The sequence below is a fragment of the Sander vitreus genome, chromosome 18 (genome assembly GCF_031162955.1).
Source record: "Sander vitreus isolate 19-12246 chromosome 18, sanVit1, whole genome shotgun sequence".
Taxonomy (NCBI): Eukaryota; Metazoa; Chordata; class Actinopteri; order Perciformes; family Percidae; genus Sander; species Sander vitreus.
This window is the reverse complement of record NC_135872.1, coordinates 7573434-7596098: the sequence shown is the minus strand read 5'-3', so window position 1 is coordinate 7596098 and position 22665 is coordinate 7573434. Positions and strand designations below refer to the sequence as shown.

Sequence of the window (22665 nt, the reverse complement as noted above, 5' to 3'; positions counted from 1 at the left end):
CTGTCTGAGTCTTGTCACAGAGAGACGATTTCTACATGTTTTATGTTACATAAACTAAGCTTATTGCCTTCATATTTGATGCATAGTCACAAGATGGCAAATCCTCTTCTCATCTGACTCTCAGAAAGATCCAAATAAAGAAAACAATCATTTACCAAAATTATAAAACCATTCCTTTACATTTTTAGGGATTTAAAAGGTTCACCCCTAAAAAACCCCATCTGAGCACTGTTTTGGGTTATTGATTGTCAAAGAGAAACTTTTTGGGGTTGATTCTTGTTCTGATTTGAATTTTCTTTTTAAAGGCCTCGTCACTAAACAAAGCATATACTGTATGTTTATGTCAATGGTATATTTATATATTAATTTTTTTTTGCAAATTGAGAAAAAAATAAGCTTTGAGTAAATAGTTAAGACAATCAGTGTTTACTACCAGAAGATTTGGAGCATAAATTCAGCATTTGATGTTATAAATAAGCATTATATAATCACATTCTGTACATACACATCATCCTGCTAAATCTACAGTGTTTCAACAGTGCACTGGGAGTTTGCTTACAATCTACTTGAGACAAATGGCATCTAAAAAAAAATATGGATATACAATTGTGTGTATAAAACTGCCATACTTTTGTACGGTTGGCTTTATAAAGATTACATTTAAATTGAACCAGTGTCTTTTGTTGTAAAAAATAAACTTCAGTCTAACACACAAATAGGTCAAGCATGCTTTTTGTTTACAGGGTCAAGTTAGACAAAATGAAATGTCAACAGTTCATAAAATAACATGTACATGACAAGGATAATGTGTGCATTTGAAATAAAAAATCTGATACTGATGGCCACTATTATACTGTGTTTGGATGGTGATGTTTAGACTATTAAATTGAGCTTTTAGCATAAGTTCGCGCAAGAAAAAAATCTTATCTTTCGTCATTTCCACCTCATTATTATGCAATGGAATATGTTTGCTGGCTTCTACAGTAGCTGAAAGATAGTTAAACTATTGTATGCCTCTTTGATGTCACTGCTACAGTATGTAAGCTGCTTTACCCCTGTCACAAGTATCAAGACAACCCATCCACTGTGTCCCTCCTCACCGGGAGATCTCAAAGAGCTCTGTGCATTATTAAACAGAAATATCTGCATTTTTGTTTACATGTGGTGTTTTTACTGATTAAAATGCAGTCATATGGGTGGTTTTGTTCGTGAAATAAATAAAATCTGTTCTCAGATCAAATCTTGAAAAATAGAAATACAATTTCTGCACTTTGGACTTTTTGTTTTAGAAGACAATCACTTCATCAGCTTAACATATCAATATTACATGTTTGTTCACTTGTTTCAGTGTGAGAAAAAGGTGGATTGTGTTTCTCAGTATGTTCTTCCCAAAGTACATTAGGTGGGTGGTGGGCCATTGGTGTAGTGTAACATGGGGTAGAAGGACCGGGCAAAGTTGTTGGCCCCAGTACAGCCAGGGTCGCTCTCTGACTGGGGAATCAGACAGGGGAGGAGCAGGAGGAACAGAAGGAGGAGGTGGAGAGGAAAAGCAGCGCGAAGGACCCGGTGGAAGAAGGAACGAGGCGGGGACAAGTCCCTCCTCTCTCTGCACGACACACAAGAAACAAAGTTTATTACAGGATTATAGAAAATACACAAAGCAGTAAGCAATCAAGATAACTTTTCATATACAATCATTGTATTATAGGTAAAATACTGATGTCTTTCTGCATACCTTTGAGTAGAGGAACTTTTCTTTGGATCTACAGAGGCGCCTTGGACGTCTGATTCACAATCCTGTATTAATGAAAAATATTTTAGTTTGGTCTGAAGTGGTTGTATGCTAAAGTTTGCATGGATTTATTAATTGCGTAGGCACTTAGTGGGATTCTCTGTGGTTTATTTATGGAATCCTGCTCGATTTGACGTCTGAAAAGGAGAACTGCTCACACTGACTTAATGCTGCTCGCACTTTGAGGAAACTATGTACTATACTATGACATTCTTTTAATGCCATGCTATAATACAGACTTTTTTGTGACTATACTATAATATGACTTTATGACATTTTTATGACATACTATACTATCTTTTTTCATTACTTTTTTATGACATACTATATATACTTTGACATGTTTATGACATACTATAATATGAATGTTTTTTAATGACTTTTTTTGTGACATAATATACTATATATGACGTCTATACTATGATGACGTTCTATCTCTAATTACATTTACCAGGGAGGAACATCTAAACATCCGATCCAGCCGACTCCGATTCCAATTCAATTATCAAACTTTTTCATCCAACCAGAAAGTTTTGCAGAGCTTTTAGTTGGAGGAGCAGCAGCTTTCTATGGGATTTGCAGGAAATGAGCCGGAGCGTTCGCTAAACTGCGACAGCTGGGATTTCTAACTGTGCTCCTGTCAATACATCTGGCAAATGTCCACTCACTGGCCAACAACATGGGCAATCTGCTGCTTCATGTATATAAAGCAACCTGTTACATTAATCATTTAATACTTATTCCAGCATATTTGCACTGTGCACCAACCGTCTGACTTAAAGACAGTATATGATGTTCATTATTGATTCTTTATATATACATGTATACCTTTTTTATTTATATTTATGTTCTCTCATCTACTTGTATACACATAATAGCTAAATGTTTAGGTTTCCTTTTCTTCAGCTTTGTTGTTCTTGGTTTCATGCTGATTTTCTATTTTTGTGTAATTACATTAAGAGCAACACATTTCTGTGTATATATTCTTGTCCAATAAAGCTGATTCTGATTCATCTGAAAAAGTCATAAAAAATGTCATAGTATAACATGTTGAAAAACGGCATAGTATTGTATGTTGGAAAAAAAGTGGTAAAAAAGTCATAGTATGGTATGTCGAAAAAAGTCATAGTATAGTATGTTAAAAAAGTGATAAAAAAGTCATAAAGATTATGTCGAAAAACATGATAAAAAAGAAATTATATACTATGTCGAAAAAATTCGTAGTATAGTGTGTCTAAAAAAGTCATAAAAGTCATAGTATGATTTGTCGAAAAAAGTCAGAGTATGTTGAAAAAAGTGATAAAAAGTCATAGTATAGTATGTTGAAAAAAGTAATAAAAAAGTCATAGAGAGTATGTCGAAAAAAAAGTGATAAAAAGTCATAGTATAGTATGTTGAAAAAAGTAATAAAAAAGTCAGAGTATGTCGAAAAAAAGTGATAAAAAGTCATAGTATAGTATGTTGAAAAAAGTAATAAAAAAGTCAGAGTATGTCGAAAAAAGTGATAAAAAGTCATAGTATAGCATGTTGAAAAAAGTAATAAAAAAGTCATAGAGAGTATGTCGAAAAAAGTGATAAAAAGTCATAGTATAGCATGTTGAAAAAAGTAATAAAAAAGTCATAGTATACTGTAGTATGTCGAAAAAAGTGATAAAAAGTCATAGTATAGTATGTTGAAAAAAGTAATAAAGTCATAGAGTATGTCGAAAAAAAGTGATAAAAAGTCATAGTATAGCATGTTGAAAAAAGTCATAAAAGTCATAGTATAGCATTTCAAAAAAAGTGATATAAAAGTCATAGTATCGTATGTCGAAAAAGTCATAAAAAGGTCATAGTATACTGTAGTATGTAGAAAACAAAGATTATAAAAAAGTCATAGTATCGCACGTCGAAAAAAAATGATAAAAAGAGTCATAGTATAGTATGTTAAAAAAAGTCATAAAAGTCATAGTATAGCATTTCAAAAAAAGTGATATAAAAGTCATAGTATAGTATGTTGAAAAAAGTAATAAAAAAGTCATAGAGAGTATGTCGAAAAAAGTGATAAAAAGTCATAGTATAGCATGTTGAAAAAAGTCATAGTATGGTATGTCGAAAAAAGTCATAAGAAATCATATAATGTGTAAAAAAAAGTGATAAAAAAGTCAGAGTATGTCGAAAAAAAGTGATAAAAAAGTCATAGTATAGTATGTTGAAAAAAGTCATAAGAAAGTCATAGTATAGTATGTCGAAAAAAAATGATAAAAAAGTCATAGTATAGTATGTCAAAAAACGTCATAGTATAGTATAGTATAGTAGGTTGAAAAAAGTCATAAAAAAGTCATAGTATAGTATGTTGAAAAAAGTCATAAGAAAGTCATAGTATACTGTAGTATGTCGAAAAAAAATGATAAAAAAGTCATAGTATAGTATGTTGAAAAAAGTCATAAGAAAGTCATAGTATACTGTAGTATGTCAAAAAATGTTTAGAAAAAAGTCATAGTATCGCACGTCAAAAATAAGTGATAAAAAGAGTCATAGTATATAGTATGTTAAAAAAAAGTCATAAAAAAGTCATAGTATAGTATGTTGAAAAAAGTCATAAAAGTCATAGTATAGCATGTTGGAAAAAAAGTCATAAAAAAGTCATAGTATAGCATGTTGGAAAAAGTCATAAAAGTCATAGTATAGTATGTTGAAAAAAGTCATAAAAGTCATAGTATAGTATGTCGAAAAAAGCCATAGTATAGTATGTAAAAAAAAAGTGATAAAAAAGTCATGGTATAGTATGTCGAAAAACGTCATAGTATGGTATAGTAGGTTGAAAAAAGTCATAAAAAAGTCACAGTATAACATGTTGAAAAAAGTCATAAAAGTCATAGCATACTATGTCAAAAAAAGTCATAAAAATGTCATAGTATAGTATGTTGAAAAAAGTCAAAGTATAGTAAGTTGAAAGAAGTCATAAAAGTCATAGTATAGTATGTTGAAAAAAGTCTTAAGAAAGTCATAGTATACAGTCCTTCCAGAAAAATGCAGAGTTTTTTTGTGATTGTTGCGGGAAAAAGTTCTTGATTATGCGGCACGTTTTCTTAAAAAAATGCGATGGAATATGTGGGATATTTATGCAATTTTATGCGATGAAATTGCGGGAACTTGCAAAAACTGTGATTTCATCATGGCTTCATCGCGGGGTTTGCAGCTTTTTGATGATGTTTACGTTGCGTAATTACGTCACTTCATAACGTTCCCATGGCAACAGGGGAAAATGGCTGCTCTTGTGTGAAGTAAACGCAACATTTTTCAACTTTCTGCTAAGATATATGTGACTTTATTGCAAAGAAAATGCGGGGATTATGAAATCATGCAAGCCCCGCATATTTTGCGCATAAATCGGCAATTTATGCGGTGAAAGTGCGCCGTATTTGAAAAAATGCGGCCCCCGCATAAATATGCAGACTTTGGCTGATTATGCATTGAATTATGCGATTGCATAATCACGTTTTTCTGGAGGGACTGAGTGTACTGTAGTATGTCAAAAAAAAGTGATAAAAAAGTCATAGTATAGTATGTCGAAAAAAAGTCATAAAAGTCATAGTATGGTATGTTGAAAAAAGGCATAAAAAAAGTCACAGTATATTATGTCGAAAATAAGTGATCGAAAAAAGTCATAGTATAGTATGTCAAAAATTTTCATAGTATAGTATGTTGAAAAAAAATCATAAAAAGTCATAGTATAGCTTGTTGAAAAAAGTAATAAAAAAGTCATAGTATAGCACGTCAAAAAAAGTCTTAGTATAGCATGCTGAAAAAATGTGATGTTTAAACTCTCACCAGACGCTGTTGGAGGGTGCCGAGGTCTTGCTCCACCTGCCTCAGCAGCAACTTCAGTTTGTTACCCGTCACGTGGAGCTTCTCCTGGGCTTCGTAGCTCTCCTCAGCCTCGTCCTCAGGCTGCAGCTGAGACCACAGAGCCTGGAGGGAGGCCTGCTGATTCTGCCTGCCCTGCAGCTCCTTCCGCAGATCCTTCAAGCCACAAACATAAGAGATGATGACGGTGCAGCCTAGCAGAAAAGTGAATCCTCGACAAAACATGATTATCTGCTTACTGTGAGCGTGCTGCAGTGTTGTTGCAGGGCTCGGACAGGTGTGTCTGGGTCTCTGATGTCCACTGCATAGCGTCTGCTCTCTGCGTGGGCCAGCCACAGCAGCAGAGAATGGAGGGTTTCATTGAACTCCTGTGCGGACAAGGGTAAAGGTAATCAGAATCTTTTCTGGTATAATGCATAACATGACTTAACATCTATACTTATACTACAACTATGGGCATCCCTGTTTGAAAACAACACAATACTTGAGGTTGCATTGTATATTAATCTCCTACTGATCATTTCTTCTCACCTGGCAGCACATCAGTGTCTTCCTCAGACTGTTGTCCCACTGCTGGAGGCCTGTACACGCTCTGCTCCAGTTTCGGTTCATACCAACCAGTCGCTCCTGTAGATCTGGAGCTTCCTGAGCTCGCAGGTTGACGGACAGCATGATGGACTTGTAGCGAGTAAACATCTTCTGCATTTCCTGCAAGAGAACATCCACAAATATAAACACAATAAAAGGCTGAATACTTATCATCAGATCTGTTGGTATTTGGTCTTAAATTTCACCTTCAGTGCTTTGGCTCTGGCTGCCATGTCCTTAATACCGGCTGCTGGGTCAGACTGCTGGAGACGCTCTAGCTCCGGGGTCACGTTTTCTAACCAGGAAGTGATGTCGTTGAGGTCAGATGTGAGATGTTGGGGCTCCTGACAGCTGGCGTGCAGGTCGCTCCTGGACCGAGCCTGGAGCAGCTCCCAGCGTTCAATCACACCTGAGAGAGCAAAAACATTTACTTGCGTAGAAGTTTGTGTTTTTTTGTCACCACGCATTTTTCTACTGTTAAAGGCTTCTAATCTTTCAACCCGTTTAGTTATCAGCAAATGTATTGTGTTGACTATTGAGTTGTGCGTTTCATTACTGTGAACATCAAGTCATTATTCACAGCGTCTCTCACCTGACTGTTTGTCTGAGGCAGTCAGTCCTGTCAGACCGAGCTCCTCTGGCTGCTCCTCATCATCCAGTATCAGCGAGACTCTTTTAATGTCCTCAATGCTGCCGCTGCACTGAGACATGAGACGCAACTGCAGACACAACAAAGACACAGTTAAACTGACAGCTGGAGCTGCAAACAAGCTGCACACGCTGTATGAAGCATCTACTCATATTTCACAGTTACTGTATTCTTTCCATATCCGCCCAGTTAAATGTTATTGGTTTACTTAACGTACATAGCCCTGCTTTAGAGGGGTGCTGGTGAGGGTGGGTGGAGCCTCAGTGTGGCCCTCTGAGTCCAGCTGGAGTGACCGTGTTTCTGCATCTCCCTGTGATCGCCATATTGGAGACTCGTGTGCGGCCATGCTTGAAACTGAAACACAAAGAAAAAATGAGTTTAACCACCAATTCAATCTAAAAGTAGAGGTGTAACAATTCAAAATCTTGCTGTTCAATTAGTCTCTTTCAATCAAACTTAAAAATATTTATTTTATGTATTACTTTTTTAAACAAATTAAAGTTTTGAATGAATTCCAGATACATATTTTGGTTATATCACTTCTATGTGACCCAGATAATGTAATAGCACAGCTACACAGCCTGTGGAGTAAACAATGCCTCTTTATTATCTGAAAACATTTTTTCTAACTGTATCCCCCCTTGTCATTTTTGTTGCTATGAACGTGTATAGGGTCAAGTGCCAACAACTAACAATTGAAATAATAATAAAAATATATAGTCAGACCACTTATATAATTACAATTTGGCATATCTACACAAAATCAACAATGACCAGTCATACGCCTTAAGACCTTAGCTAATGTTAGCAATTAATTGCGGTTAAACAAAGAAACTGCGATTATGTAAAAAAATTGACAATTAGACAATTATGTAATCATTTTTACAGGCCTATTGTATCTAATAGTATTTCCTACCAAATCATTTGGATATAGTGTATCTTTTAAATTTGTTGACTGATAATAACTCATTACTTGGTCAGTGTGACTAATGCATGCATGTCTCGCTTTTTTATCTGTATGAGCATGTTTTTTCCACTATCCATGGGTGTACTGAAAGGCACCATCAAATAAAATGTATTATTATTATGATTATGATTATTATTATTATTATGAGACTCTTCTGGTTCTGAATGTTCCCTGATAGGAGTTTTTGGTTTAGACAAGTACTATTATATGTTTATACCTAATTGCAGCTCTCTATTTGGAGGATAAAAACATCAGGATAGGATTATGACTCACTCCCTGTATGCCAGGATATGGCATGTTGCACAATTTACTATTGTCAACTAATGCCTCGGAGGGAAACATGCAGACACTGGAAGAAATTTTACATTTATGATCAGTGATGACAACTTCCATGTTGTAAAACTTCACTTTACAATACTGAATTCCATAGCCAAGTAAAGATGCGAACCAAGCATAAATCGCCAACCCCAGGAAATGGTGTAATTGTTGACATATTTCAAATGTTTGAGCAGGAGGAGATAGAGTTTAGGGCACCAGCAGCAGCTAGAAACCAGTTCACATCAGTCCTTAATTAAGGCAACAACTTTAAAGACTGTACACAAATTATGGTAAAGAAAAAAGCAATTTAAGACAATGGTCTCATTTAGGATTATTAGAGATGTGTCTAGAAATCGATGTCGACGAGTGGATGAACAGAAGGATTTACCAAACCACAGCTATGAGAAGCAAAGTATCAGAGCGGCACAACAAGCAAATAGATGCAAAGTGATATATGAGCTGCTGGAAGATGTTTGTCTGAAACTTATTTCACCGTGAAGAGCCGTGAGTGGATTTATTAAACAAAAGGTGAAGATGTTCTTTTGCCTACCCAGTGAGAAGGCTAGTAGGGCCTCTTGGGCTTTGACAAATTCCTCCTGGCTCTCAGTCAACGCCACCTCTGGGAGGAGAGAGGGGTCAGACTAGAGGTGTAAGGATGTCTAAGATTGTGTGTGTGTGTGTGTGTGTGTGTGTGTGTGTGTGTGTGTGTGTGTGTGTGTGTGTGTGTAAAATGGATGTTACATTTTGTCTCTTTTTTTTAATGTATTTGTTTAGCTTCACCATCTTAGAAATCCCATTAAGTTAGATGTTTATCACATCATTTTGCTTTTACCAGCAAAACTGAAGTAATCCTTTGCCACAGTCTCCTTTTATGGTTCAAAAATCACAGTTACGTAAGGGATAATACCCGTCCAGTTGTAGTGGATGTGGTCCGTAATGCGTGAAGATGGCATCTCCGTTTTATGACCTTGTGACATTTAAAACCCTTACAGCAATAAAAACTAGGAGATGTAAAAGAGTGTGTGAACCGTACCATGAATCAATATGTTTTTCTGTAAATCTACCTGATAGTGCGCTGAAGAAAGTTCTGTCATCCTCATGTTCTTCCTCCTCCTCATCATCTTCGTGTGATGATGACCCTCCTACATCTCCGGTGTGGTCCCACTCCAGCGGCAGAGAGTCCACGCTCAGCGGTGTCTCGCGCCCTGAGCGCTCCAGCGAAGAGGCCAGCAGGTGGGTGGGTGTCGCCGGGAGGCTACCTTGGCTCCGTCCCAGCCATGGTCGGCCAATCAGCTCCAAGCTTGACTCTAAGGAAAAGGTGGTACCAGAGAGCTCCGGTTCTTCTTTGATCATCTAAGGTGAAGAAATAGCAGGTATTTAGCCAGATGTGTGAACAATAAAGTTCTCTTAAACTCAAAATTAAACAAACGCCAGGAAGTCTGGTCAATGGACTCCCTGTGAGTGTTACTGTTGATTTTAATATTTTTCTGATAAAGGCTTTGAATGAATCATAGCACAGCTCGAGATCCTCGGTGCAGGGTTGTCCTGGTTGTTCCAACCACTCACTTTAAGCAAAACAAACACCTTACTTGTGAAACATGTGTGAGGAATCAGGAGCTCTGTAGGACTCAGAAATGTATCTGGTATTTGAAAACAATAATTTGTGAAACGTGACATTGCCACCATGTGCGATCTGCATGCCAGCATTACTTTCAAATCACCTTTGTGAAACGGGCCCCATGCTAGCAAAATCTGTAGAAAGCATTTTCTTAGATTTAACCATGTTTTCAATCTGTTTTGGGTTTTAAGTTTTGTAAGAATCGTTTGTCAAAACTTACATTTGCAAGTCGCTGGTTCTTCAAAGCTAGCTTAGAATAGCAAAAGGTAACAGGTATGAGTTGAATCAAAAATGTACTACATCAATAAAAGAAAAGATATATTGAGATTTACTTGTTTGAAACAATTGCATAAATCAAGTTATGAATGGAAGAATGGACGCAGTGTATGTGCTCCCGCTCACCGGGGGCTGGCTCAGGCGCTGGTGGAAGCGGACCAGTCTGCTGAAAACCTCCTGGCAGTAGGAGTGCAGCTCCTCCAGCTCGTCCTCTATCAGCGCCGCATCCTGCGGTGAGCTCTTCTGGATCAGACCCTCTCCAAACACTATCAGTCCGTCAATGCGCTCTGTGTTCAGGGTGATCTCCTTCTGGAAACTCTGCAGGAAAGAGGGTTGGATGGTTGAATGAACAGAGTCAGGAAAAGGAAAGAAGAATGTTTCAGAAAACCAGGAGAAACCAAACGCGACTGCTAATAGTATCCGTTATATTATATCTTATATATTATTTTTATTGTGTACTGCATAGGTTTTGTGGAAATGTGTCATTTGTGCAATATGTAGGCTATTTGGGTTGTGCATTATGTCATTTGTGCAATATGTAGGCTATTGCGGTTGGGCAATATGTTAGTTGTGCAATATCTCATTGTGCAAGGGCTGTGCTACACTTATTGCGGAGAATGCAGCCGACAGGGTTGGTCAATTATAGAATGCCAATGAAAGGAGTAGTTAATGTGCTTACTATATAGGTACCTACTAGAGCAGCATGTTTTGTGTTGCATGAGAGTATGTTTTGAGAGATGCTTATTTTCTGTATTTTGTGTTGTCTTTGTAAAGCTGCGGAACGAACAGAGTCCAAAATAAATTTCCCTTCAGGGACAATAAAGTATATCTTATATTATAGAGCTCCGGTAAATGAAAAGAAAAACCTTCCTAAAAAAAGGAAATATTTCTTTCCATACAACATTTTGGTCTTAATAGATAATACATTTCTCCTCAAAAAGATCTAAAGCCTTCAAAAGAGATATGCTTGTTTTGTATCTGTCTGTATGTGACCATCTGTGTGGTTACAGTATGTCCTCACATTAAGCTGTTGGATCTTGTGATGGACGTCACTCTCTGAAAAGTGTTCGACGTTGGTGAGCTGCAGGTCCAGCTCGGTCAGCCACACCAGCATGCTCTCCCTGGTGCCTTCAAACTCCTCCCTCTGGCTGGTGAAATGCTGAGAGAAAGGGGAAGAAACAGATTTCTTAGGGGAGAGAGGGAAGACTATACTTTTAACACTAGGATTTATTCTGGCATTTTATGACTTTTCCTTTTTACATAGCATCGGACATGTCATGCCTCGGACATGTCATGCCCTCTGTCCTTTACTGTACCTTGAGTCTGCGGAGGATGGCGGCCACTCTGCGGTGCAGGGTGTCCCAGCGCCGGTTGCCTTCGTGAACCATGGCTTTGAGTTGGCTGGCTCGGTCAGTGCGGTTCTCTCTGGCCAGGCGGCGGTACTGGTTATTGACCAGTTCCAGCTGGGTCAGCCGCTCATGAACCTGCCTTTGGAAACCCTAAAAAGAGCAGGGGAAGATGGGATGAACCTTGTTAAACATAAAATAATAAAAAAGGCAATATTGCTCCAACTATTATAACATGTAATGTGAACACATTGAAATGTTGTATGCCATTACATGTTTTTCTACTAGTTGTATGTGACTCACCATCCTCATAATGTCAAATAGAGCAGAATAGACCTTTTGTTAAATAAATTATTTGGTCTGTATACATTTTTACTTTATACATGTGTCTTTATTTGCTTGCTGTTGGAAGACAAATGCAATAGAGAGGTAGAACCAAAAACATTTTTAAAAAAGAATAATTTTACAGACACCTGAATAATTGTGGCAAAAAAGATATCAGAGACAAAGATTGGTCACAGAGTAAAAGTGGTTATTAAATGGATATTTTGGCAGTGGAAAATTGCATCCTGACAGTTTAAGGATAGTTCTGGTTGTGCAAGAGCAAAAAGGTCCCTCAAGTCTGTGGAATAACCAATTCAAAATTCATGAATTTAGTTACAAGAATATAATACTGAATGAGAATATTTCACAAAACCAACAAGCAAACAAAAACAGAGCTACTTCAAGTCTGTTCCATCTGCCGACCTCACAACTGACCTCCAACTTTTTGAGCTCTTCCTTGGCGACGGTATAAAGGACGTCTGCAGAGTTGGGGTTGGCAGCGGTGCGCTCGGCCATCTTGAGCCAATCCTCAAACTGCGAGTAGTCATCGAGGAACTTGCACCAGAGTCTCCACGTCTCCTCGATCCTACGAGGAGACATTGTACTGGAGTTACAGTTACTGTATGACACTGATAAAGGCTTTTCTAACCAATAACTTACATGCCTGGATCTTAAAAAAACAGTGACATTATTAATCATCTGCAATCATCAGATTTTTTAAAATTTAAATCATTGAAATAAAAATCTATATGTTTAATCTTCATTAGAAATTAACTAAATAGGCCAGGATTCTTGACTGCAGAGAGATATATCGGATGTAAACGAAGTACTGCCTTACAACCTCAGATTGTGTTTATGGAGGAATCAGCCTAAGGTATTTAACAGAGCTGTGCAATGTATCATATATATTTCAATATATAGCAATATCAGCAGTAATAGTGATAGACAAACAACCCAAAAAAGTTAAGTTCTCCTATTGAGTAACATCTGTAAAACTTGCTTGCATGTAGGGATTGGTGTATGCTCCGATCTGACTGATTCATATGTGATGAAATGTGTGAGGACACCATACAGTATGTGTGTGTGTGAGAGTGTGTGTGTGTGTGTGTGTGTGTGTGTGTGTGTGTGTGTGTGTGTGTGTTTTTTAGTTCCTACCTGAGCCTCCTGTCCAGAGCCATGGTGCAGATGGCCCTCCAGCGCTGGTCCAGGCTGTGGCTGGTTTCCTGCAGGGAGTCACTCTCCGCCTGGGTGCCACCAGCAGCATCTTCGTCCCGCAGCAAAACGTCGCACAGACTGAGCACTGACGCAACGCCCTCCGTATGCTGCTCAATGTCCTTCTGCAGCTCCTGGACAGACACATGGACAGACACAAAGACGGGCATCGCATCAGTACATAGCAGTGAAACCATCAGTCCACAGACATACAGATGGAGGACAGGGGCTCCCTGCATGAGACCACCCACTCCCGAAATTAAACAAAGGACAGGTATGAATTATTTATTATAAAGAGAGACAATAGAGTGAATGGGAGTGATAGTGTAGCAGAAAGAAGTGGGAAGAAATATACAAATAAAACTTAACAATACAGACAATACTGTGAAGACAAAGAGACAACACAACAACAACAACAACAAATATCGCATAATGGATAAACGAGTGAAACACAAAGAAACCATTAAAATGAAGACAATAAAGAACAAATTATACAAAAGACAGGCAATTTCAAAAAGACGTAAACTTAAACATGTATTGGACTTTGACAAACTGAGTGTAAACCACTGGTGGACAGGCTTAGTGTTTGTGTGTACCTGCTGCTCGGCCAGCCTCCTCTGGATCTCCTGGTGGTGACAGACGCTGTAGGTGATGGGTCTGGACTGCTCGGCCTCAATGCGAGAAAGCCACGAGCGAAGGTTACTCATGTTCTTATCCAGCTGCTGCACCGCCACCAGAGTCTCCTTCAGCTTTTTCACCCTAAGCACACACACACTGTTTTATAAACTGTATCATCCTATATTCATATTTGGTAAACCATATTGAAGTAAACAATCACAAGTATTTAAAACATTTGCACTAATATATTGTGTGGAATAACCTAAATCTAGCCAACAGGTTCTCAACCCTTTTGGCTTGCGACCCTTTGAGGTGAAGTTATGTCTGCCTGCGAACCATCGCCCATGGCTGCATACTGGATGTGTATGGGTTATAATCAAGTTAACTAAAAGTGATCATTTGACTTTAACAAATGTTAAACTTCAATAGTACGCACATTGATAGCTGTGTTGTAATTCTGATTGAACATTAGGCTCTAAATCACATTCAGTCTCCTTTTAAACTGCTGTGTGGACAACATTTGTCCATCAGTTTAGTCAAATTTGAATTTTTGAAGCCCAAAGAGGTACATTTGCAAGAAATGTCCGAATATAAAAAATACATATAATTGTGTGGCAAATACTCTTTCCTTCTGTTTTTCTACACTTTTAATTGTCCCCTGAGTGCTCATATTTATCTTGGGGCAACCTAGGACTGCCCAGTTTATTTTAAAAACACAAAATTAAAAGACACGAACAACAAAGAAACTAGTAGATCAATCTAGTACAAAGCATCTCTTCTCTTTGTATGATATTAATGTTTTGTGCTTAACCCTGACAAATAAATGTAATTATAAAAAGAGAACGACCGATTGAAAAACAAAGACAAACATAAAGACAAAGGATGAAAGACAAAAAGAGAGAAGAATAAAGAAAGTAAAAAAAAAAACAAAGACAAAAAGAAGGAATAGAGAATGATAAGACAGAAATGAAGGCAATACAACACAATCAGAAAGGAAGGAGAACACATAAAAGGAAAAATACAGAAAAAGAGAAAAAAAAACTAAGAAACCGGTCTTTACATTCTCAGGTATCTTACAGTAGAACTTCTGAAATCACCATGGCAACTGACCCCCCTCGTCTCACACACACACACACACACACACACACACACACACACACACACACGTCGCGCCCCACTGACTGGTGTCATAGCAACGCTTGGGACAATAAGAGCTTTCTTCTGACGCTTATAAGCCTGAAGTGTGCCCCTTTTGGGAGTTTGAGTTAATTTCCCCATTTGATCCTTCCTCTCCTGTCGAGGTCCAGCAGGGAGACGCTCTCTACCAAAGTAATAATCACTAAAAACAGCTGCGAGTGTAAGGGGCAGGCTAAAAAAGGAATGAAAGGGTCCCAACAGATGCTGGACATTGGGACAACTATAGATGTTAAGTTTGTGCTTGTGTGAGAGCGCTCTTAGAGCTGTTGTCATGAGATCCGATTGGGATGTGTCTTTTTGGATGGTTCTTACTTCTTGGAGAGGTTAGTTTAGATTTCGGAGTAGAATTATGATTACGTTTAAGTTCACGGATAGTCTTGGAAAAGGTTATGTTAATGGTTAATTATGAGTGTTTTTAAGTAGATGTATTTCTTATATAGCAGCTCGTGTTAAGCCAATATTAAACAATCATGCACTGACAAATGTGGCATATTTTGTTGAATGCAAAAAAAGGATTCCTTAAAAAAATAAATAAAATGGATTTAAAAACTATTTGTAAAAAAAACTCTGGTGTTGGAAAATTCAATGGATTTCAAGTTAGTTAAAGTTCAGGAATAATGTATAGTCAGTGGAAATGTGTGCGTGCAGTTGATGTGGCTAGATGTTTATGGCCATGTAATGAAGACATAATAGAGTCAGTGTAAATTCTGTGGAGAAAACTGTTCCCCTCTGCAGATACAACCATCCTTGTCAACTAAATTGTCTCTGTGTCTCTTTCACTCCCTCTCTACCTCTGACAGCCTAACAAAGACCTGCAGCTTCATGCAGAGGCCCAACAAAGACACAAAACCCGGTCAGGGGTCCTCCCAGAGGAAAAAGGACAAGAGGAGAATGGACGGAGAAAAACAGAGCAGAAAATAGCCTGAGGAAAAGTGAGAATATATGGTTGGAGTTCACAAATTACAGCTGACCACAGGAGGGCTTAAAGTTACTCAGAGACTAAACTCTTTTCACGTTACTGTACATGTGCTTTTTACATACATGCTTAGACTTAGATGTGATTATTAAATTACATGTAATTAGTTGTTGCTAGCTGCCCAAAGATGCTTGTTGTGGATGCAAATGTCACAAAATGTGTAGTAAAATGTAATGTAAAACTAATTTAAGGGTTATCATACTTTCAGGCATACTGTACATGTCCACTTAGAAAAAAGTGCTGCTTCTTAACTTTTTCACATTTTTAAAGAACCTCTAGACAAAAATAACAGGGAAATGTTAAAAAGTCAAGAATTCAGGGTTACAATATTCAACATCTTGCCTGCATGGTATCAAGCCCCCACTTTGAGAAACAGCGATTAATGCATGCCGACAGATCCAGCCCCTCCCATACTAACCCACCCTCCATCACGTCATCCCACTTTGACAGACTCAAAGGGGGGGGGGGGTCAGAATTGACACGGGGACATATGGTACTGTCTGAGACGTAGGCACAGCTTAGGAGAGGTGGGGGTGGATGTGCAGGTCTGTCTTTCCAGCTCTTCCACAGGACTGTCCATCTGTCTGAGGGGAGGGGGGTCGGAGGCAGTAACAGTCTACCATTACAGTGGTTAAACTTACAGTCTGTACATCAGAAGCTATGTATTCCTGACAGCTGCAGAGCACGACTAACACAACAGCAGGTGGATGGATCCACATTAGAGCTATTGTTTAATTACAGGCTCCCAGTTAAAGCCTTATAGTCCATAATGCTGCTCTCTAGTGTGGAGTGGCTTTGCTGTGAAAGGTGCTTGTGTGGAAGCCTAATAATAGGGTGAAATTAAGTGTATGGTAATGAAAAACCACACACAAACAAATAAACACACACACACACACACACACACACACACACACACACACACAATCCATTTACTATTTGCCTTTGAAAAGTCCAGAATTGTTTGCTTTCCTTTTGGGTCTTCTGGAAAGTGCTTCATTGATAAAAAAAAAAAAAAAAAAAAAGTGGGCAACTAAACTATTCACTGCTTACAGCTCCTGTGACAGCTGCGGCTGCTCTCACCTGGCTTCGATGTGGTTGAAGAGGTTGTGCCACCGCAGGTTGACCTCCTGCAGTGAGCCGTGGACCTGCGTCTGCTTGGCCTGGTCACTGGCTAACAACAGCTGCTCACCCAGCTGCTTCAGGTGGCTTTTATTCTCACTGAACAAGTTGATTTCCTCCATACAGTCCTGTGGAAACATGACATTATGAATGTGTGTTGAAGAAAAATCAGGAAAACCTCACAAACAGCATCTATCCAATGCAGATCAAATTTAAAATTAAACTCTTTGGTGGCCGGGTTGGTTCAGTGGGTAGAGCAGGCGCACATGTACTGAGAGGTTTATGCCTCGACGCAGAGGTCCAGCGTTCAAATCCAACCTGTGACGATTTCCTGCATGTCTTCCCCCTCTCTCTCCCCTTTCTCACCTAGCTGTCCTGTCAAAAATTAAAGGCGGAAAAGCCCAAAAAAAAATTAAACTCTTTGGATTCTTGTATGTATTTCTGTTTTATAGTAAAATGGGCAGATTTCATATGGAGCATTTTTCAGTAATGTTATTATGTACAATACATGATTTAATCCCTGTACAATATGGATGTACATTTCAGCTGGAGTAAAAAACATTAATGCCCAATTACCATGAAGCATAACATGAGTAAACTGCATATTGCGTGTGCTCATTTGGCCAATCTGTGATCACTTTAGAGCACAGGACATTAAAAGGATGAGAAGAAAGCATGTTAATTTTGACAGAATCGTGTCTATTACAGCTTTAAATGACCAGCAAAACACAAACATATGGATTTCAGTTCAATTTAAAGTAAAGAAGAATGCTTCAATGTATCAAGAACACGCCTCCCCTGCTCAGTGTCCCATGTATTCAACTTGCCAAACACCTCTATAACAAGGAGCAGTACGTTATCATCAGGAAGTGAGATTTACCATCTTTTCTCAAGTGCCACTAATTTTCTCTTCTAATCTAACTACCCTAAACAACGACCATGCAACATTCAAACCAATTATTATCTTGTTGACTAAATGAGCATGCTTCATGATGAGACAGGAAAGTACAAAAGGCTTTCAGTCACTGAAAGTACAACTGTTGTGTGTGAACAAAGGGCAGCACAGCCATCCCATTCCAGGTCACCATCTGTTGTAAACAGCATAATTCATGTTGCTCATGTATGGATTTTAACCTACACGAGTGGTGTCCATGCCCCAAAACATGGGGTGATTGTGGGGATTACAGAATGTGTTATTTATGGGGAATAATGCGCAAGTAGTATCCTGTATGAAAAGTTTTATAATGTGCATACAGGAGCTTACCAATCAAATAATACCTGCAATGTAAACTCTTATGCAGTAGTCATATTTGAAGTTAGGGAACTTAACTCATACAGTTTAACAGTCCAATTTCATCCAAAAAATGAATGTCACGCCAACCAATGTTATGTCGTGATGTAGTATTGTGTGGGACCATTGTACAAATATACTCAAAAACAATCATCAATCAAGAGTCTCTTACACAAAATCTTATCAGATGTAGCCCTACTGTGTCTGTTTTTCATATGTAAACATATTGAAACATTTCCTCTTCCACATGTTTTAATAGGAAGACATTAACATCTGTTCAATCTCGTACCTTCTTCAGTTTCTCCACCATTTCCTCAATGCTCAGATCTCCGCGGTCGCACACCTTGTTCTCCATCTGAGTCAGCCATTCACAGAACTCTTTGTTCTTGTCATTGAAGATGGTCCAGGCATTGAGACGGTCTGCGATTTCCTGCCTGCGCAAGGATACCTGGGAAGAGTCAAAAGTGGCATTCAGCAACTTTACACGCTTTTGCACGTTTTGGCAAGCAGACACATGTCAAAGTATCAAGTAGTACTCAAATAATCACCATTTTATGATTTCACGTTGACCACACAGGTGTATTTATATATTAAACTAATTAAACTGCCTGGTGCAATTTCTAAAGCTATTCTAATACTTCACTTTCAGGAAATACAAACCTTTATAGTGCTGGCAGGACACCTGTGGTGGAAGCTGCAGTTAGAAATAGACCAGTAAGGGTACATCTACTGATCCTTCACTTACAAGTTACAAATGCTGCATGGAAACTGAAATTGTAAATGACAGACAGCAAATAAGTGCTGGTTTTATATTCACACTAGCAACGTTTGATGCCACTATCTGCTAGTCTAGGGTAACCAGATGACCAGGGATTATGGTGCCTTGTCACCAAGCACTAAACACGATTTATAGTTTTCAAACAAACCATAAAACTGACAACATTTAAAGCAACAAAACAAATGTGTCTCAGTTATAAAATGGGCTTGCTGCGAACAATGGAATGCAAAAAGGTCTTAACTGTTTAACATGCACAAACAAAAGCTTCAAAACAGCGGTGCTTTAAATTTTGATCAATCCAGTCTGAAACAGATTTATTTGTTATGATGCTTCCTGGTATGTATCCAGGATACTCTGACCTAATTGTACTACACAACAGTACATGTTGTAGATTTGAGCGTGGTGCAAAGGACACATAACCTGGTGAATTACTGAATAAAAGCACTGTTCGATACAACAGATTACATGGTACAAGTGAATAAAAAAATGAACTGAATATTAAGTAATCTCTATCAGACTTAGTAATCAACTGAATTGAGAGAAATCCCCAAGGGACTCTGGCTGTTTGAAAAAATTAACAAGGTCCATTTTCCTAATGACAGCTTAATGCCATGAAAACACCCCATTACATAGCTGAGGAGGGGGCTGATGATCTTTTTGAGGTTAAAGGGCTTAGCGAGCCCACGGGGCTCGTTTGAACAAGCTATATTTTACTGCTCAGTGGCATTTATTTGATTTAAATGATCCTTGCTTTGGTTTTAATGTACTAACACTGCTGGGCCTTTTGGACTCTGGAGAATTCAGGGTGCACTGTGAGCTTATGTCACCCTGTGAGGACTTTGTGCTTCCCCTGGAACAATAGAGCCTGTCCCTGAATCCCTTTAGCCCAGCCAGGCCATCTGCTCAGCTGACCCATTCCAGTGGCTTCCCCCAACTACAACCTGTTAACTATGTGAAGGAAACTGTTGTGGCTCAGATCCATGCCCTGTGGCCATGTCAGGAATCAATAGGGATGAAAAATCTTGTGTGATTTAACAGCTGAAATAGTCTGTGCTTTTCTCAAATAACCTATGTACAGCATGCATGTAGGCTTTTACATTTGATCCTCAACACTGAGTAACAGGGTACGTCTTTCCTTGAAGACATCTCATGGTTTTTGGGAAATTATGTTTTATGTTTCAGGTTTGTTTTGGGACAAACACAAGAAAAATGAAGTAGTTAGGATGAGATGCTACCATGGTTTTACAGATAACAAAAAGAGTACTACATACAGAACACCAACCCAATTAACAGAAAGCATACTGGCTGCTGTTGCTGCATCTGTGAATGCCAGTAACTCCTGCCAAGTCAGGAGCAGGTGGAAGCAGCCAGCCTAACTGGGGACCCAATTAGCATGTCTGCAAATGATCCCATAACCCTAATAACTGACAAAAATGTCCCGAGCATGTCATAACCGTTGCTTTTTCAAGAACAACTGTGTGTTTGTGTTTAAGCCTGTACATTCCTGTAGGAATTTGAGTCTATACAGTAGAGCTACTTTCACCAATAATACAGTAACAGAATTACCAGCCTGTACCGTTTGAGAGTTTCATGTGATTGTTCTGTGAGCACAGTGCATCCGAGCCAGGAGCTAATCACAACCTGAAAAGCCGTCAAGTGACTTTTTAAGAACATAAAAAGGCCTGACTTTTCTTCAATGCTGATACAAGCAGAAAGGCAACCAAAGCCAGAGCTGACCCATACAGTATGCATCTAACCCAAACAATACATATGAGTTTGGGCACTTTTCCAGTAGAATGTTGAGATGTTAAGAAAACAAATTAAGCTGACCTGTATGGGGGAAAGTTGCTAAAGTGTTAAAAAGAGGATGAGCTGTTATAATTTTCCCTCCATGAACCAGCACATGTTGCTCTTTTCTCAAACAAATGAGTGTGTGTGTGTGTGTGTGTGTGTGTGTGTGTGTGTGTGTGTGTGTGTTCAGCCCCATTGGTGCAGAGGCTTTGTGCTGCTGGTCAGCGCCAAGACACTGCTGGTAGAAACTTTTCTCTCCTTCTCTCCCTCTCTTCCTCCCAGTCCTTCCTCTCCACCTGCACCATGTACAATCTCTCACTTTCTCTGGTTTATTGTATGGCCTCTCTCTCTCTATTTCTTCTTTGTCAGTTCTCACCTTCATACACAGCTCTTCCCATTGACCATGGAGTTGTTCCAGCTGCTGCTCCAGCACAGCCGAGTCACCGGCCGCAACGTACTGAGACAGGTCCGTCTTCATGGTGCCCAGTTCCCTAAATCCACTGGCCAAACGCTGCAGAGAGAGGTCTGTCTCCTGCATAACACAAACATACACAGACAGCCAGTCAGACAGCCATGTACAGGCTGCATGCACACGCTTCTATACCTCTTTCTCGCTCTGACCGTCCAGATTAAAGGGCTGTGGACGGGACAGGGGGAGGGTAGAAGGGGTAGAAAGGGGGAGGGGAGTGAAAGCATGGGGGTATTAAATAAGGGAAAGGGGGGTAAACTCTGGGGCACTCTGGTGGGACGGGGGGTGGCTACTGGATGGAGTTGAGGGGTGGAGGAACTTTGGCCAGTTTTCAGTGCAGCTGACCCCCCAACAGATTCATGCTGCTGATTTATCGGGACTGGTGTGCCAACCTTTATGCTTTAACGCATACACATTGTTCACTGATTACTAATCTTCAGTGTGATACCATTTTTCATTTGCAATTTCCATCCCAAACCATGAAGTCTAAAGACTATTAATATATCAGGTTACACAATGAACCCTGTTACTCAGCCTCAGTGCCTGTTTTTCTGGCAAGCATGGATGCTGAGAAGTAATTTGGGCATTAGATGGCAGATTTTGGGCTTTAAGCAGGAAATTCATCCTAAATGGGATCCTGCTCTGTTAATACAAAGCTGTTTTGGAGACTGTCTCTGTGTGCTGCTAGATGATTGCCTGACAAACATTTTAGCCGCAGGGACATAGCTAGGATTTTAGAATTACTAAGGTCATGAGTCCAAGTGTCCCTAATGGCAAATAGTAGTAGTAGTAGTAGTAGTAGCCTAGTAGTAATAGGCGAAGTTTGTAAAAATCTAATCTAAATATAATAAAATCATTATTTGTTTTTAGATTTCTCACATTATTTTAAATATGCTAGTGCGCTACTACCATTCAACATAGTAGTGTATATTATAGTTTGGCATGGAGCACCAGAGCACCAATTTATGTGCCAGGGACAAATGGATCATTTCTGTGTCAATGTTCTCTTATTCAGGGCCCAGTTAATACAGGATTTCTGTATTATTACTAACATCATTACATTACATTACATTATTAGTAACATCCAAGGTTACACACCAACGAGCTGTTTCGTAATTACCTGAATGTGTTTCTCGCCCTCCGAGTCCTGCAGCGGCTGTTTCAGCATGGTGTTCAGCTCATCCAGTTCAGACGTCATGCTGGTTATCCCGCTTTGACACTGAGACCACTTCTAAATGCAGCAGAACACAGAGGAAGGAGATCTCAGCGGCCAGTTTAATAAATATCTGACGCATTATGATTAGTAACCTGTAATGTTTAACCACAAAGAGCTGCTATGAAAACCTTCATAGTATACTTTGGGGAACTACATTTTGAAAATCACATCTCAATCAATCGCTGCAGAGGTAACCAGCTTTTATACATGCCATATTATAAAGCTATAAACAAACACCAGCGTACTGTAAATCTTTTGTGAAATTTTGAGT

The 22665-nt window shown here is 38.9% G+C and overlaps 1 protein-coding gene across 1 annotated transcript in view; it reads right to left on the bottom strand.

Moving 5' to 3' along the window:
• Positions 1–291: 291 nt before the first annotated feature.
• The window catches only part of syne2a (spectrin repeat containing, nuclear envelope 2a), a 95503-nt gene continuing 73129 nt past the window's right edge, over positions 292–22665 (bottom strand). The window contains exons 95-114 of the mRNA XM_078274639.1: positions 22299–22409; positions 21086–21241; positions 18430–18588; positions 16811–16977; positions 13536–13698; positions 12883–13073; positions 12163–12313; positions 11374–11556; positions 11079–11216; positions 10184–10375; positions 9228–9516; positions 8714–8782; positions 7096–7232; positions 6822–6948; positions 6436–6638; positions 6173–6349; positions 5881–6009; positions 5606–5797; positions 1736–1797; positions 292–1606 (exon numbers count right to left, since the gene is read on the bottom strand). Of these exons, the coding sequence (XP_078130765.1) occupies positions 1399–1606; positions 1736–1797; positions 5606–5797; positions 5881–6009; positions 6173–6349; positions 6436–6638; positions 6822–6948; positions 7096–7232; positions 8714–8782; positions 9228–9516; positions 10184–10375; positions 11079–11216; positions 11374–11556; positions 12163–12313; positions 12883–13073; positions 13536–13698; positions 16811–16977; positions 18430–18588; positions 21086–21241; positions 22299–22409 (3204 nt within the window). The 3' untranslated portion in view covers positions 292–1398. The remainder of the gene's footprint in view (positions 1607–1735; positions 1798–5605; positions 5798–5880; positions 6010–6172; positions 6350–6435; positions 6639–6821; positions 6949–7095; positions 7233–8713; positions 8783–9227; positions 9517–10183; positions 10376–11078; positions 11217–11373; positions 11557–12162; positions 12314–12882; positions 13074–13535; positions 13699–16810; positions 16978–18429; positions 18589–21085; positions 21242–22298; positions 22410–22665) is intronic.